Below are 16,027 nucleotides of genomic sequence, written 5' to 3'. Positions count from 1 at the left end.
GAATGGTGTGTCTCTCTTTTACTAATGAAGCTTTAAGTGTCTTTTAATTGTGTCCATCTGCAACTTAATGTGTCTTCTTTATGGTAAGTAGCAATCTGTCTTTTCCTACCTTGTTGATATTCTTACCTGGAGTTTCCATTGTCTGATTAATAAACTTCTTGCTTATGTGATAATGTTATGCGTCAATATTTCTAAAAAACATTTTACTGGTCAATTAGTGTTCTTTATATGCAATGATGGATCTTGCCATTGGTGGGGAAGATTGCGTGACTCAGTGATACAGGTAGCCGTACTGCAGGTGCAATAACAATGAAGGGGTATCTGTTGAGAGGACAGAGAAATGCGTGGTTCCTGAAGAGGGGCAGCAGCCTTTTCAGTAGTTGCAGGGGAAACAGTCTGGATGATTGATTGATCTGGCCTTGTAACATCAACCAAAATAGCCTTGCTGTGCTGGTATTACATATCATCCTGCCATGGAATAAGCTGAAAGCAAGGGGAAACCACAGTCATAATTTTTCCTGAAGGCACATGGCTCTACTGTATGATTAAATGATGATGGCATCCTCTTGGGTAAAGTATGCCAGAGGTAAAATAGCTCCCATCTGGACCTCCGGGTGGGGACTATTGAGGAAGACATAGTTATCATGAGAAACAAAATTGACTGTCTACAGTTTGGAACATGGTACATCAAAACCCTTAATCGGACAGGCAGGTTAGAAAATTTAAAAAGGGAAATGAATAGGTTTAAGTTAGATACAGTGTGAACCAGTGAAGTTCGGTGGCAGGAGGAACACGACTGCTACTCAGAAGAATACAGGGCTATAAATACAAGATCAAATAGAGCTAATGCAGGAATAGGTTAAATATTTAATAAAAAAATTGAAATATGGATAAGATACTATGAACAGCATAGTGAAAGCACTATTGAAACCAAGCTAGACATGAAACCCACACCCACCACAGTAGTACAAGTTTATATTCCAACTACCTCTGCAGATGACGAAAAGATTGAAGAAATATATGATGAGATAAAAGAAACTATTCAGTTAGTTAAGGGAGATGAAAATTTAATAGTCATGGGACACTGGAATTCAATACTAGGTAAAGGAAGAAAAGGAAATGTAGTAGGTGAATATGAACAGGGGAGGTGAAATGAAAGAGGAAGCCACCTGGTGGAATTTTGCACAGGGCATAATTTAATCATAGCTAACACTTAGTTTAAGAATCATGACTGAATGCTGTTTACATGGAAGAGATCTGGAGACACTGGGAAGGTTTCAGATTAATTATAAAATGGTAAGATGAAGATTTCGGAATCAGGTGTTAAATTGTAAGACATTTCCAGGGGCAAATGTGGACTCTGGCCACAACTTATTGGTTATGAACTGCAGATTAAAACTGAAGGAACTGCAAAAAGGCAGGAATTGGAGGAGATGGAACCTGGATAAATTGAAAGAACCAGAGGCTGCACAGAGTTTCAGAGGGAGCATTAGGGAATGGTTGACAAGAACAGGGGGAAGGAATACAGCAGAAGAAGGATGGGTATCTTCGGGAGATGAAACAGTGAAGGCAGCAGAGATATTGAATTTAACTGACAAAAGGAGAAAATATAAAAATGCAATAAATGAAGCAGGCGAAAGGGAATACAAACGTCTAAAAAGGAGATCGACAGGAAATTTAAAATAGCTAAGCAAGAATGGCTAGAGGACAAATGTAAGGATGTAAAAGCATATATTACTACGGATAATGTAGATGCTGCCTACTGGAAAATTAAAAAGACTTTTGGGGAAAAGAGAACCATACGTATAAGTATCAAGAGCTCAGATAGAAAACCAGTCCTAAGCAAAGAAGGGAAAGCAAGAAGGTGGAAGGAGTATACAGGGTGTTACAAAAAGGTACGGCCAAACTTTCAGGAAATATTCCTCACACACAAAGAAAGAAAATATTTTATGTGGACATGTGTCCGGAAATGCTTACTTTCCGTGTTAGAGCTCATTTTATTACTTCTCTTCAAATCACATTAATCATGGAATGGAAGCACACAGCAACAGAACGTACCAGCATGACTTCAAACACTTTGTTACAGGAAATGTTCAAAATGTCCTCCGTTAGCGAGGATACATGCATCCACCCACCGTCGCATGGAATCCCTGATGCACTGATGCAGCCCTGGAGAATGGCGTATTGTATCACAGCCGTCCACAATACGAGCACAAAGAGTATCTACATTTGGTACCGGGGTTGCCTAGACAAGAGTGTTCAAATGCCCCCATAAATGAAAGTCAAGAGGGTTGAGGTCAGGAGAGCGTGGAGGCCATGGAATTGGTCCGCCTCTACCAATCCATCGGTCACCGAATCTGTTGTTGAGAAGTGTATGAACACTTCGACTGAAATGTGCAGGAGCTCCATCGTGCATGAACCACATGTGTCGTACTTGTAAAGGCACATGTTCTAGCAGCACAGGTAGAGTATCCCGTATGAAATCATGATAATGTGCTCCATTGAGCATAGGTGGAAGAACATGGGGCCCAATCAAGACATCACCAACAATGCCTGCCCACACGTTCACAGAAAATCTGTGTTGATGACGTGATTGCGCGATTGCGTGCGGATTCTCGTCAGCCCACACATGTTGATTGTGAAAATTTACAATTTGATCACGTTGGAATGAAGCCTCATCCGTAAAGAGAATATTTGCACTGAAATGAGGATCGGCACATTGTTGGATGAACCATTAGCAGAAGTGTACCCGTGGAGGCCAATCAGCTGCTGATAGTGCCTGCACACGCTGTACATGGTATGGAAACAACTGGTTCTCCCGTAGCACTCTCCATACAGTGACGTGGTCAATGTTACCTTGTACAGCAGCAACTTCTCTGACACTGACATTAGGGTTATCGTCAACTGCACGAAGAATTGCCTCTTCCATTGCAGGTATCCTCGTCATTCTAGGTCTTCCCCAGTCGCAAGTCATAGGCTGGAATGTTCCGTGCTCCCTAAGACGCTGATCAATTGCTTCGAACGTCTTCCTGTCGGGACACCTTCGTTCTGGAAATCTGTCTCAATGCAAACGTTCCGCGCCACGGCTATTGCCCCGTGCTAATCCATACATCAAATGGGTATCTGCCAACTCCGCATTTGTAAACATTGCACTGGCTGCAAAACCACGTTCGTGATGAACACTAACCTGTTGATGCTACATACTGATGTGCTTGATGCTAGTACTGTAGAGCAATGAGTCGCATGTCAACACAAGCACCGAAGTCAACATTACCTTCCTTCAATTGAGCCAACTGGTGGTGAATCTAGGAAGTACAGTACATACTGACGAAACTAAAATAAGCTCTAACATGGAAATTAAGCGTTTCCGGACACATGTCCACATAACATCTTTTCTTTATTTGTGTGTGAAGAATGTTTCCTGAAAGTTTGGGCGTACCTTTTTGTAACACCCTGTATAGAGAGTCTATACAAGGGAGATGGACTTGAGGACAGTATTATGGAATGGAAGAGGATGTAGATGAAGTTGAGAATGGAGATATGACACTGCGTGAAGAATCTGACAAAGCACTGAATGTTATAAGTCAAAACAAGGCCCCGGGAGTAGACATCATTTTGTTAGATTTACTGATAGCCTTGGAAGAGCCAGCCATAACAAAACTCTTCCATCTGGTGAGCAAGATGCATGATACATGCAAAATATCCTCAGACTTCAAGGAGAATAATATAATAACAATTCCAAAGAAAGCAGATGCTGACAGGTGTGAAAATGACTGAACTGTCAGTTTAATAAGTCATGATTGCAAAATACTAACACATATCCTTTACAGAAGAATGGAAAAACTGGTAGAAGCCGAGCTCAGGAAAGATCAGTTTGGGTGCCAGAGAAATGTAGGAACACTCGAGGCAATAGAGACCCTACTACTTCTCATGGAAGGTATGTTCAGGAAAGGAAAACTTACATTTATACCATTTGTAGACTTAGATAAAACTTTTGGCAATGTTGGCTGGAATATTCTCTTTCAAATTCTAAAGGTGGCAGGGGTAAAATACAGGGAGCAAAAGGCTATTTACAGTTTGTACAGAAACCAGATGGCAGTTATAAGCATCAAGGGCATGAAAGGGAAGGAATAGTCGAGAAGGGAGTGAGACAGGGTTGTAGCCTATCCCTGATGTTATTCAATCTGTATATTGAGCAAGCAGTAAAGGAAACGAAAGAAAAATTTGGAGCAGGAATTAAAGTCCAGGAAGAAGAAACAAAAACTCTGAGGTCTGCTGATGACATTGTAATTCTGTCAGAGACAGCAAAGGACTTGGAAGAGCAGTTGAATGGAATGGGCAGTGACTTGAAAGGAGTATATAAGATGAACATTAAAAAAAGCAAAACCAGGATAATGGAATGTAGTCGAACTAAATTATGTCTGAGGGAATTTGATTACGAAATGTAACACTTAAAGTAGTAGATGAGTTTTGGTATTTGGGGAGCAATATAACTGATGATGGTCGAAGTAGGGAGGATATAAAATGCAGACAGGCAATGGCAAGAAAAGTGTTTCTGAAGAAGAGAGATTTGTTAACATCTAGTACAGATTTAAGTGTCAAGAAGTCCTTTCTGAAAATATTTGTATGTAGTGTAGCTGTGTATGGAAGTTGAACATGGATGATAAAACAGTTTAGACAGAGAAGAGAATAGAAGCTTTTGAAATGTGGTGCTACAGAGGTATGCTGAAGATTAGATGGGTAGATCATGTAACTAACAAATTGGGGAGAAGAGGAATTTGTGGCACAACTTGACTAGAAGAAAGAATTGGTTCGTAGAACACATTCTGAGGCATCAAGGGATCACCAATTTAGTACTGGATGGAAATGTGGGGACAAAAATCATAGAGGGAGACAATACATGAATACCTTAAGCAAATTCAGTACGATGTAGGTTGCAGTAGTTGCTCGGAGGTGAAGAGGCTTGCACAGGATGGAGTACCACGGAGAGCTGTATCAAACCAGTCTTTGGACTGAAGATAATCACAACATATGCAATGTTTTTCAAAGCCGCAAAAGAATTGGAAATTTTTCCTACCACCAATGCGAAAAGCACAGAGTGTACCCTATATAACATACACAAAAAATTAACAATATTTAATTTTTAAGGTTCACAAATCATGCTTGGCAGTTTATAAATGGATAAACAATGTAAAAAGGATTTTATAATTTCTTACATAAATCAGTTAATTCTCAATTTACTGCCTCCACACAATAAATAAATCACACAAGATGCAAGTAAATTAACTTTTGTTTATTTACCATTTGCTTATCTTGCCCAATAGCATGGTTATGTCAAAAAATTATAGATATCTCCATAAAGAAAGTTCTGACCAACACGCCAGCATCACTCTATATTTTGTTTGTATGTAATAACAAACACTCTGAATAAATCACATTCACAACTACACAGTAATGATGGTAGGTGTACTACCTGCATATGCTCAGTGAATACCATAAGGGATTAGAATTTGTATGAACCACATATTTACTTAAGTACAACTTGAACACAAGCCGGATGCAATTTCAAAGCAGAGACTTACAATACTAAACTGTCGGCTAACACATTTATTACATGAAATCATAATATTTATCTGTACAAGAGAGAGAGAGAAATAATAATAATAAACTATAGCTCAGTGGGCTGTATTTGATTGATATAAATCATCATGACACAACCAACTTAATAACACAAAACTAAAGAAGGGTTGAAATCAAAAAGTCTGTTGGTTAGTTTCATGTTCCATGGATCATTTGCATTGTAAGTCATAATGACAAGGAATGGGTCATTTTACATTCACATCACAAATTCATTTGTAAAAATGGCTACATGCTGAACATCAATAAGGCTTTCTAATTATTTTATTATTATTACAACAACAGAAATTCTGCTATGGAATAGAAGGAGTTGTCAAGGAGAAAGTTCTCCAGTTTGTTTTCAAATGTTTCTTCGCTGTCTGTCAGATATTCTATGTTACTGGGTAAGTTATCAAAAATTTCAGTTGCAGCACTGTGCATCCCTTTTTGTGCTGAAAACAACTTAAGTGTGGAGTAATGAATGTCATTTTTCCTTCTGGTACTATAACTATGAACTTAATTGTTCCTTTTGAACTGCAAGGGATTATTTACAACTAAGTTCATGAGGGAATAAATATACTGTGAAGCAGTATTCCAAATGCTCAACTCCTTAAACAGATGTCCAGAAGATGATCTCCTTTAAACATAACCTAGAACTAATGCTATGCTATTATTGTCACAAAAACCTATTTGCATATGTGTTAAGTACTCTCGGAAAAAACTTTTTTTTTTTTAGATAAATCTGTACTACTAGTATATAAAGAGAAGTCTTTGTTTAACATTGTTACCAAAAATATCAAAAAGTACATGACTCATTTATTTTTAATTTTTACACACTTTTCTAGTAAACATTTGGACATGCACAGGCTATATATTTTTAGATATTCAGGGTGTTTCAAAAAGAATATATGTATTCGAGTGCATATATTTATTAAACTTTAAGACATATGAATATGAAACTTTACACACATAATTATGAACCTCTCAAGTTCAGATTATGGATGTTCAATATGTCCTCCATTAGTGACACGAACAATATCACATCGATACTCAAATTCCTCCCATACTTGGGCAAACATGTCCTTCGTCACTGATGTTATGGCAGTATGGATTTGGTTCTTCAACTTTTCCAGGTTCTGTGGGAGTTGTGGTACATAAACGTTGTCTTTAATGAAACCCCACAGGAAGAAGTCAGAGAGTGTAAAAACTGGTGACCACGGAGTCCAGCTGAGACATGCTGAGTTGTCAGCTCTTTCACGACCAATCCAATGATTCAGTAGAGTTTCATTCAGATATTCATGCACTTGGCGACTCCAGTGAGGGGGTGCCTCGTCTTGTTGAAAAATGAAGTTGTCTTCGTGCAGCCTCGTAAACAACCAGTTTTGTAACATAGTGAGATACTGTTGATCATTAACCGTGTTTCCATCAAAGAAGAATGGGCCGGCCACAAACAGATGATCGGGATATTGCACAAAACGCATTGACTTTGGGTAAATCTCATACATGTTCAATGGCTGCATGTGGGTTCTGTAGGCCCCAAATTCAAACGTTGTGTTTGTTTACCTGACCACTGACATGGAAAGTTGCTTCATCACTGAACATGATGTGCTGTGTGAAAGTGTTATCAATGTCAATAGCATACAGAATCCTGTTACAAAATGCACACGTTTGCGTTTGTCATCAGGACGCACAGCTTGTAACAGCTGTAACTTGTCTGGCTTCATAACCAACCAATGTCTCAAAACACGCCTAATTGTTGTTGTAGGCAGTTGTAACTCCTGACTGGCACGACGAGTTGATTTTGAAGGACTACGTTGGAAAGCAGTTTGAATTCATGCAACATTTTCTTCAGGAACGCGAGGGTGGCCAGGACTCTTTCCTTTACATATGCACCCTGTATATAGAAACTGTCGATACCATCTGCGAATGTTCCACCCCTTCAGAGGATCAATTTGGTACCTCAACCTGAAACGTCTTTGCACTGTAATCACAGAATTGCACCTCACAAACTTGAGAACACAAAATGATTTCTGCTGCGGAGTAGCCATTTTAAACATATGACGGTTACCAAGCAAAACAGAAGACAACTGACATCTAGCAGCTATTAATATTAACTAGACTACGTATTTGTTTCTCCAATAGCCGAGCCAAGGCACAGCCATTGATAGTTTCGACAAAATAATACTTTGTAATATGTACATTCCTTTTGAAACACCCTTTATATGACATATAACAGACATGAACTAAATATTTTAAATATAAACAATATATAACTATATCTATTTATACTATTATATAAAGATGAAATGCTGTTTCCAAAGATCTAGAAAAATTCTTAAGTGATTTACTTCAAATTGTTTACGATGCTCTAAGAAACATCTGGACGGACATAAGCTACATATTTTCACAATATATATTGAGTATAAAGCAGAAACATTAGCAAATCTGGAAAAAATTGTGACTGACTTAGTTCAAAGTTTTAGATGATTCTCTAATAAACATTCAGACAGACATAAGAAAAAAATGGAGAAATGTTGTTACCAAACATCTCGAAAATTTCTTGACCAATTTACTTCAAACTTTTACGCAATACTCTAACAAATATTCACACAGCCGTAGGATATGTGTTTATTTAATATATACAGTACGTGACTATATGTAATAGGGACACATTGTTAGCAAAAATTTCAAAAAGTTCTTGATTGATTCACTTCAAATTTTTACACGATAGTGATTTGGAGAGACACAGACCATGTATTTCTTTAATATATATATTATACATTGAAGAGCCAAAGAAACTGGTGCACCTGCCTAATATCATGTAGGGCCCCCGCAATCAAGCAGAAGTGCCGCAACATACCATGGCATGGACTTGAGTAATGTCTGCAGTAGTGCTTGAGGGAACTGACACCATGAATCCTGCAGGACTGTCCATGAATCCATAAGAGTATGAGGGGGTGGAGATCTCTTCTGAACAGCATGTTGCAAGGCATCGCAGATATGTTCAATAATGTTCATGTCTGGGGAGTTTGGTGGCCAGTGGAAGTTTTTAAACTCAAAAGAGTGTTCCTGGAGCCACTCTGTAGCAATTCTGGACGTGTGGGGTGTTGCATTGTCCTGCTGGAATTGCCCACGTCTGTTGGAATGCACAATGGGCACGAATGGATGCAGTTGATCAGGCAGAATGCTTCCTTATGTGTCACCTGTCACTGTTGTATGTAGATGTATCAGGGGTTCCATATCACTCCAACTGCACACACCCCACACCATTACAGAGCTTCCACCAGCTTGAACAGTCCCCCGCTGACGTGCAGGGTCCATGGATTCATGAGGTTGTCTCCATACTAATAAACATCCATCCAATCAATACAATTTGAAAAGAGACTCATCCAACCAGGCAAAATGCTTTCCGTAATCAATAGTCCAATGTCAGTGATGACGGACTCAGGTGAGGTGTAAAGCTTTGTGTTGTGCAGTCAGCAAGGGTGCAAGGGTACATGGGTAGGTTGTTGGCTCCAAAAGCCCATTGAATGACGTTTCATTGAAGGGTTCGCACACTGACACTTGCTGATAGCCCAGCATTGAAAGCTGAAACAATTTGTGGAAGGGTTGCACTTCTGTGATGTTGAATGATTCTCTTCAGTCATCATTGGTCCCGTTCTTGCAGGAACTTTTTCCAGCTGTAGCAATGTCAGAGATTTGATGTTTTACTGGATTCCTGATATTCATGGTACACTTACAAAATGGTCATACGGGAAAATCCCCAATTCATTGCTACCTTGGGGATGCTGTGTCCTATCGCTTGTGCGCCAACAATAACACCATGTTCAAACTCACTTAAATCTTGATAACCTGCCACTGTAGCAGCAGTAACTAATCTAACAACTGCACCAGACACTTGTTGTCTTATATAGGTGTTGCCGACCACAGTGCTGTATTCTGCCCATTCACATATCTCTGTATTTGAATATGCATGCCTACACCAGTTTCTTTGAAACTTCAGTGTATAAATATACCTATAATTATATAATGGGGAAACATTGTCAACAAAAATCCTGCAAAGTTCACCATTTTGTTTCAAATTTTTACTTGATACGGTCAGATGGACACAGGCTGTATATTTTTTAAACAACAATATGCAGATTTTCTGTTAAAATTGACTGCTAGAAAGAAAATGCTATGCTGTGGTGTGCTTTGCAAATGTTCAGTTTTGTTTCCTTTCCCACAGTCAGTTTTAACTACAATGGAAGATCTTGTAAACCATTAGACAAACTGTTTCTCCCATATATATTCTTCAGCCTTACATAGAATTTTAAACAAAAATTGTAAACAAAACAATGCGGTGTTTTGTTTTCTTCCTTGCCATCAGCTTTACAGAAAACAGAAAGCTGTATTTATGGCTTACCCACTTATGATAAGAATACTACTATGGAATCCGTATTGTCCAAAACTTAGTAATCCTAGTAATGTATCTTTTACTGTGTGAATGAGTAGTAATCCTACTTATTCACACAGTAAAAGATGTGAAATACTGTAATTGAAGCTACTACCTTCACTGATCAAGCAGCTGAAGAGGTTTCTCTCATACCCAGTATACCAATAATCCTAACTGATTTATCCACTTCTTTTAAGCAACTTCAGTTTCCAATCAAGATTTCGTTTGCAATAATGATTAGCAAATATCTTGTTCAGAGAGAGGGGAGAAGAGGAGATGGACATAGAGGGAGTGAGAAAATAGGTATGGAGAGGGGGGAAGGAAGAGATGAACAGAGAGAGAGAGAGAGAGAGAGAGAGAGAGAGAGAGAGTGGAGGAGAAGATGGACAAAAAGAGGGGGGAGGAGGTGATGCATAGAGAGATGGGAGGAGGAGGAGATGGACAAAGAGGAGGAGGGGGAGCAGATGGATAAAGAGAGGGGTTGAGGTGTTTAGGACATGTATCCAATTCACACACTATTTACAACGGCGAAGCATTGCTGCGTTCACTTGTGCACTTATAATACTTAATACTACCATGCTACAGTATGGGACAGTCCTGCTTGCTGTTTGGCAGAAAGATCTGATATCTAAAACTTTCTAATACCTCACAAATAAGTCTGTTTTAAACAATGATAATATTATGAAAAGGACAAATACTACAAAGAGATAGAGGGGCTGGCCAGTACTTACCTCCGCTCAGTACAGCCAATAGATACACAAAAAACAGAACCGAAAATTTACGTTCCTAGCTTTCAGAACAAATGTTCCTTCATCAGGGAGGAGAGAGGGGAAAAAAGGGAAGAAGGGAAAGTGGATTCAGTTACTCACAACCCAGGTTATGAAGCAACAGGGAAAGGAAAACAGGGAGGGTAGCAAGGATGGAGGCATGGTTGTCAGAGGGAAGCCAAAGATATTCTACTGTAAGTACTGTGCCAGCTTCAAACCAAAGAGGATGCTACAGAAGTAAAGAGGTATATAGTATAAAGATAAACATAACTATGTAGGATGAAAAGATGCGTGAATGGCTAAAGAGGAAAGGGAAAGAGGAGAAGACTGAAGAGTAAATGGGAGTGAGGTTGTTTAACATAGGTTCAGTCCAGGGGGATGGCGGGATGAAAGGATGTGTTGGAGTGCAAGTTCCCATCTCCGCAGTTCGGAGGGACTGGTGTTGGGTGGGAGAAGCCAAATGGCACATACGGTGTAGCAGGTTCCTAGGTCCCTAGAATTATGCTAGAGGGCATGCTCCGCTACTGGGTACTGGACATCTCCTAGGCGGACAGTTCGTCTGTGTCCATTCATGCGCTCAGCCAGTTTAGTTGTTGTCATACCGATATCAAAGGCTGTGCAGGGCAGGCATGTCAGCTGACAAATGACATGTGTAGTTTCACACGTGGCCCTGCCTTGAATTGTGTATGTTTTACCAGTAGCGAGGCTGGAGTAGGTGGTTGTGGGGGGATCCATGGGGCAGGTTTTGCAGTGAGGTCGGTTACAGGGGTAGGAATGCTGGGTAGAGAAGGTAGTCTGGGAATATTGTAGGGTATAACAAGGATGTTATGGAGGTTAGGGGGGTGACGAAAGGCAACTCTGGGTGGTGTGGGGAGAATTTTGTCAAGGGATGATCTCATTTCAGGGGTTGACTTGTGAAAGTCATATCCCTGGCAGAGTAATTTGTTGATGTATTCGAGGCCAGGATAATATTGGGTGACAAGGGGGATGCTTCTGTGTGGTCTGGGGGTACGAACATTGTTGTTGGACGGGGAGGAATGTATTGCTCGGGAGATCTGTTTGTGGATAAGGTCTGCAGGATAGTTGCGGGAGAGGAAAGCACTGGTCAGGTTATTGGTGTAATTGTTGAAGGATTCGTCACTGGAGCAGATACGTTTGCCACGAATACCTAGGCTGTAGGGAAGGGAGTGTTTGATGTGGAATGGATGGCAGCTATCAAAGTGAAGGTACTGTTGTTTGTTTGTGGGTTTGATATGGACAGAGGTGTGGATGTGAGCTTCAACAAGATGAAGGTCAACATCCAGGAAGGTGGCTTGGGTTTTGGAGAAGGACCAGCTGAAATTCAGATTCGAAAAGGAGTTGAGGTTATGGAGGAAATTAAGGAGTATTTCTTCACCATGAGTCCAGACCACAAAGATGTCATCTATAAACCTGTACCAGGCCAGGGGAAGCAGCTGTTGGGTCTTCAGGAAAGCCTCCTCCATGCGGCCCATGCAGAGGTTGGCATAGGACGGAGCCATCCTGGTTCCCATGGCCGTTGCCCTGATTTGTTTGTAGGTCTGGCCTTCAAAGGTGAAGTAATTATGGGTGAGGATGAAGTTGGTAAGTGTGATAAGGAACGAGCTTTTTGGAAGATCTTCGGGTGGGCGTTGGGAGAGGTAGTGCTCAAGGGCAGAGAGACCATGGGTATGTGTAAAGGGTTTTAGCATCTATGGTGACAAGAAAGGTTTCAGGTGGGAGAGGAGTGGGAATGGATTTGAGGCATTCTAGGAAGTGGTTTGTGTCTTTGATGTAGGATGGGAGTCTGCGGGTGATAGGTTGGAGGTGTTGGTCTACCAGAGCTGAGATACATTCTGTTGGAGCTTTGAAGCCTGCTACAATGGGACGGCCAGGATGGTTCTCTTTGTGGATTTTGGGCAGTAGGTAGAAGGTAGGGGTACATGGCTCAGGTGGAGTGGGTAAGTCTATGGAAGCCGTTGTGAGGCCTTGTGAGGGACCTTGGATTTTTAGGATTTTCTGCAGCTCAGTCTGGATGGAGGGAATGGGATCCTGGGTAACAGCTTTGTAGGTTGAGGTGTCGGAGAGTTGGCGCAGTCCTTCTGCCACATACTCCACACGGTCAAGTACCACAGTTGTGGAGCCTTTATCCGCCGGGAGGATGACAATAGAGCGGTCTGTTTTCAGCTCCTTAATGGCACGGGGGTGATGTTGGGGGTTGTCGGGATGTTCTTCAGGAAGGACTGGGAGGCAACACTGGATGTGAGGAATTCCTGAAATGTCTGCAAGGGATGGTTTTGGGGGAGGGGAGGAGGATCCCTTTGAGAAGGCGGTCGGAACTGTTCTAGACAGGGTTCAACACTGGGTCTAGTATTTGGGGGCTGTGTTTGGGTAGTGAAGTGATATTTCCAGTTGAGGTTCTGTGTGAATGAGAGATCTTTAACCAGGGCAGTGTGGTTGAATTTAGGCGTGGGGCTAAAGGTTAAGCCTTTTGATAGAACAGATGTCTCTGGAGGAGAGAGGGATCTGGATGAGAGGTTTAGAACTGAATTGGGACTGGTGATATGTGGCATTTGACTGTGGTTATAGTTGAGATTTGGTCTGTGTGGGGTATGTGCTGGGATGGGGAGATTGAGTAGGGTGGCTAGGCTAGGTTTGTTGGCTATGAGGGGGGTTTGTTGAAGGTTCTGTTGTGGTTGGTGTTTGTGAGGGATAGGGAGAGGGACCCCACCTCTTAGGTGTTGCACTAGCACTGTGGATAGTTTTTTCAGGTGGTGCGTGGCATGGAACTCAAGTTTGCAGCTGGCTTCTAGGATGATGTTCCTGAGTGTGTTCTCCAAGCAAGGTTTTGAGAGGTGGAGGACCTTGAAGAGAGATAGGAGCTGTTGGGAGTGGTGGTTACATGAAGTAGTGTAGAGATTCAGGACAAGTTGGGTAAGGGCTAAGGATTGAAGGTTCTGGAAGTCCAGGAGAGACTGGTGGAAGGAGGAATTGCACCCAGAGATGGGAACTTTTAAGGTAAGTCCTTTAGGGGTAATTCCAAAGGTTAAGCAGGACCGTAGGAAAAGTATGTGGGATTGCAGTTTGGCTACGGTGAATGCATGTTTCCGGAATGAGTGTAAATAATGTGGTATAGGATTAGGGTACATAGTGGGTAACTGAAAAGGACAGATTGCTACTCACCATACAGTGGAGATGCTGAGTTGCAGACAGGCACCACAGAAAGACTGCTGTTCTAAATAATGAGGAGGAGGAGGAGGAGATTAGTGTTTAACATCCCATCGACAACGAGGTCATTAGAGACGGAGCGCAAGCTCGGGTGACGGAAGGATGGGGAACGAAATCGGCCATGCACTTTCAAAGGAACCATCCCAGCATTTGCCTGAAGTGATTTAGGGAAATCACGGAAAACCTAAATCAGGATGGCCGGAGACGGGATTGAACCGTCGTCCTCCCGAATGCGAGTCCAGTGAGCTAACCACTGTGCCACCTCGCTCGGTGTGTTCTAAATACTGTTATATCTCTAAACCAATCAGACAAACATGACTTCAATGTATCCAGATGCTTACTACCGAACCTATGACTTAGAAGAAAGGCAAAAGAAAAGCAAAACTACACTTATACAATCAGAAGATTTAGAGAAGGCTTTTGACAATGCTGAGTGGACTACACTCTTTGCAATTGTGAAGACAACAGGGATAAAGTACGGGGAGTGGAAGATTATTTATAAGTTGTGCAGAAACATAATTACAGTTATAACAGTCAAAGGACATGGAAGGGAAGCAGCAGTTGAGAATGGAATGAGTCACAGGTGTGCTGTACAACTGATATCATTCAATCTGTACAATGAGCAGGCTTTGAAGGAAATTGAGAAAAAATAAAAAGGCAATTAAACTTCAGGACAAAGAAGTAAAAGCTCTGACATTTGCTGATGACATTGTAATTCTGTCAGAGATGGTAAAGGATTTGGGAGAATAGTGTAACAAAATGGATAGTGTCTTGAACTTCAACAAAAGCGAAATACAGGCAATGGAATGAAACTGAATTAAATCAGGTGATGCTGAGACAATTAAATTAGAAAAAGAGACACTAGAAGTAGAGGTGAGTTTTACCAGTTGTGTAGCAAAATAACTGATTATGGCAAAGTAGACAGGATGTAAAATGCAGACAAGCAATAACAAGAAACACATTTCTGGAAAAAGACAAATTTGTTAACATCAAATATAAATTTAAATGTTAAGAATACTTCCTATGAAAGTACTTGTTTGGAATGTAGCCTCACACAGAAATGAAGCAGCAATAAATTGTTCAGAAAAGAAAAAACAGAAGATTTTGAAATGTGGAGCTAAAGAAGAATGCTAATTTCTTGAGGCATTAAAGAATCATCAATTTGGTAATGGAGGTAAATGTGGGGCTAAAAATTGTAGAGATTTGAATACAGTAAGCAAGTTCAAATGGATGTAGGTTACAGTAGTTATGCAGAAGGAAGGAAGATTAAGTTTTTAATGCTCTGTTGATATTGAGTTCATTAGTGACAGAGTTGTGCAGAGATGAAGAGACTTGCACTGGACACACGAATATGGATAGCTGTATCAAACCAGTTTTTGGACCTAAGCCCACAATGCACTAATATCTATTTTTTTTTACTGTCTAGCCCATGCACTTGCTACCACTGTGTAACTAATTCCATGTCACATCCTGTCCTTGAAGTTTTGCATCATCTGCGGTTTTCACAAAAAGCTGTGTATTATCATTGCTTGCAACAGAATTATGTGTAATATCCATTACAAAATCCAGCACATAATAAGCATGATACTCACCTGAGTACAATCAGAACTTCTCAGCAAGATGTAATGCGGACAGCGCACTCCAAGTAGAATAGAAAATTCAGATTTCAGAGATATTACATCATGCAGAACAAGTGCAGATTCATCCGTTGAGAAAAATGTAACCAAAACATCTTCCTAAACAGAAGGGAAAAAGAACTAATTAGTATGTTAATAGCAGCTATGTAACACTCCAAAAATTATTAAAAACATTCTTTATTACAGACTGTCAATATCCAGAATTAACTGGAAATAGTGTTGACAACAATTGTATTTACAATAAAGTGTAAAAATTTCTGTAATAATTACTCCACATATGTTAATGCAATTGATATTACACATCTGAAGAATGATCACTTTACAAGGCAATTATGGTACAGAAAGTT

General features: G+C 40.5%; 1 protein-coding gene across 1 annotated transcript in view; it reads right to left on the bottom strand.

Moving 5' to 3' along the window:
• LOC126457406 (intraflagellar transport protein 140 homolog) overlaps positions 1-16,027 on the bottom strand; it is a 262,614-nt gene that overhangs the window by 145,609 nt on the left and 100,978 nt on the right. The window contains exon 13 of the mRNA XM_050093673.1: positions 15,636-15,779. Within this exon, the coding sequence (XP_049949630.1) occupies positions 15,636-15,779 (144 nt within the window). The remainder of the gene's footprint in view (positions 1-15,635; positions 15,780-16,027) is intronic.

The sequence above is a fragment of the Schistocerca serialis genome, chromosome 2 (assembly GCF_023864345.2).
Source record: "Schistocerca serialis cubense isolate TAMUIC-IGC-003099 chromosome 2, iqSchSeri2.2, whole genome shotgun sequence".
NCBI classification, from domain to species: Eukaryota; Metazoa; Arthropoda; class Insecta; order Orthoptera; family Acrididae; genus Schistocerca; species Schistocerca serialis.
Note: the sequence above shows the minus strand (reverse complement) of the source record. Positions and strands in the feature narration are given on the sequence as shown.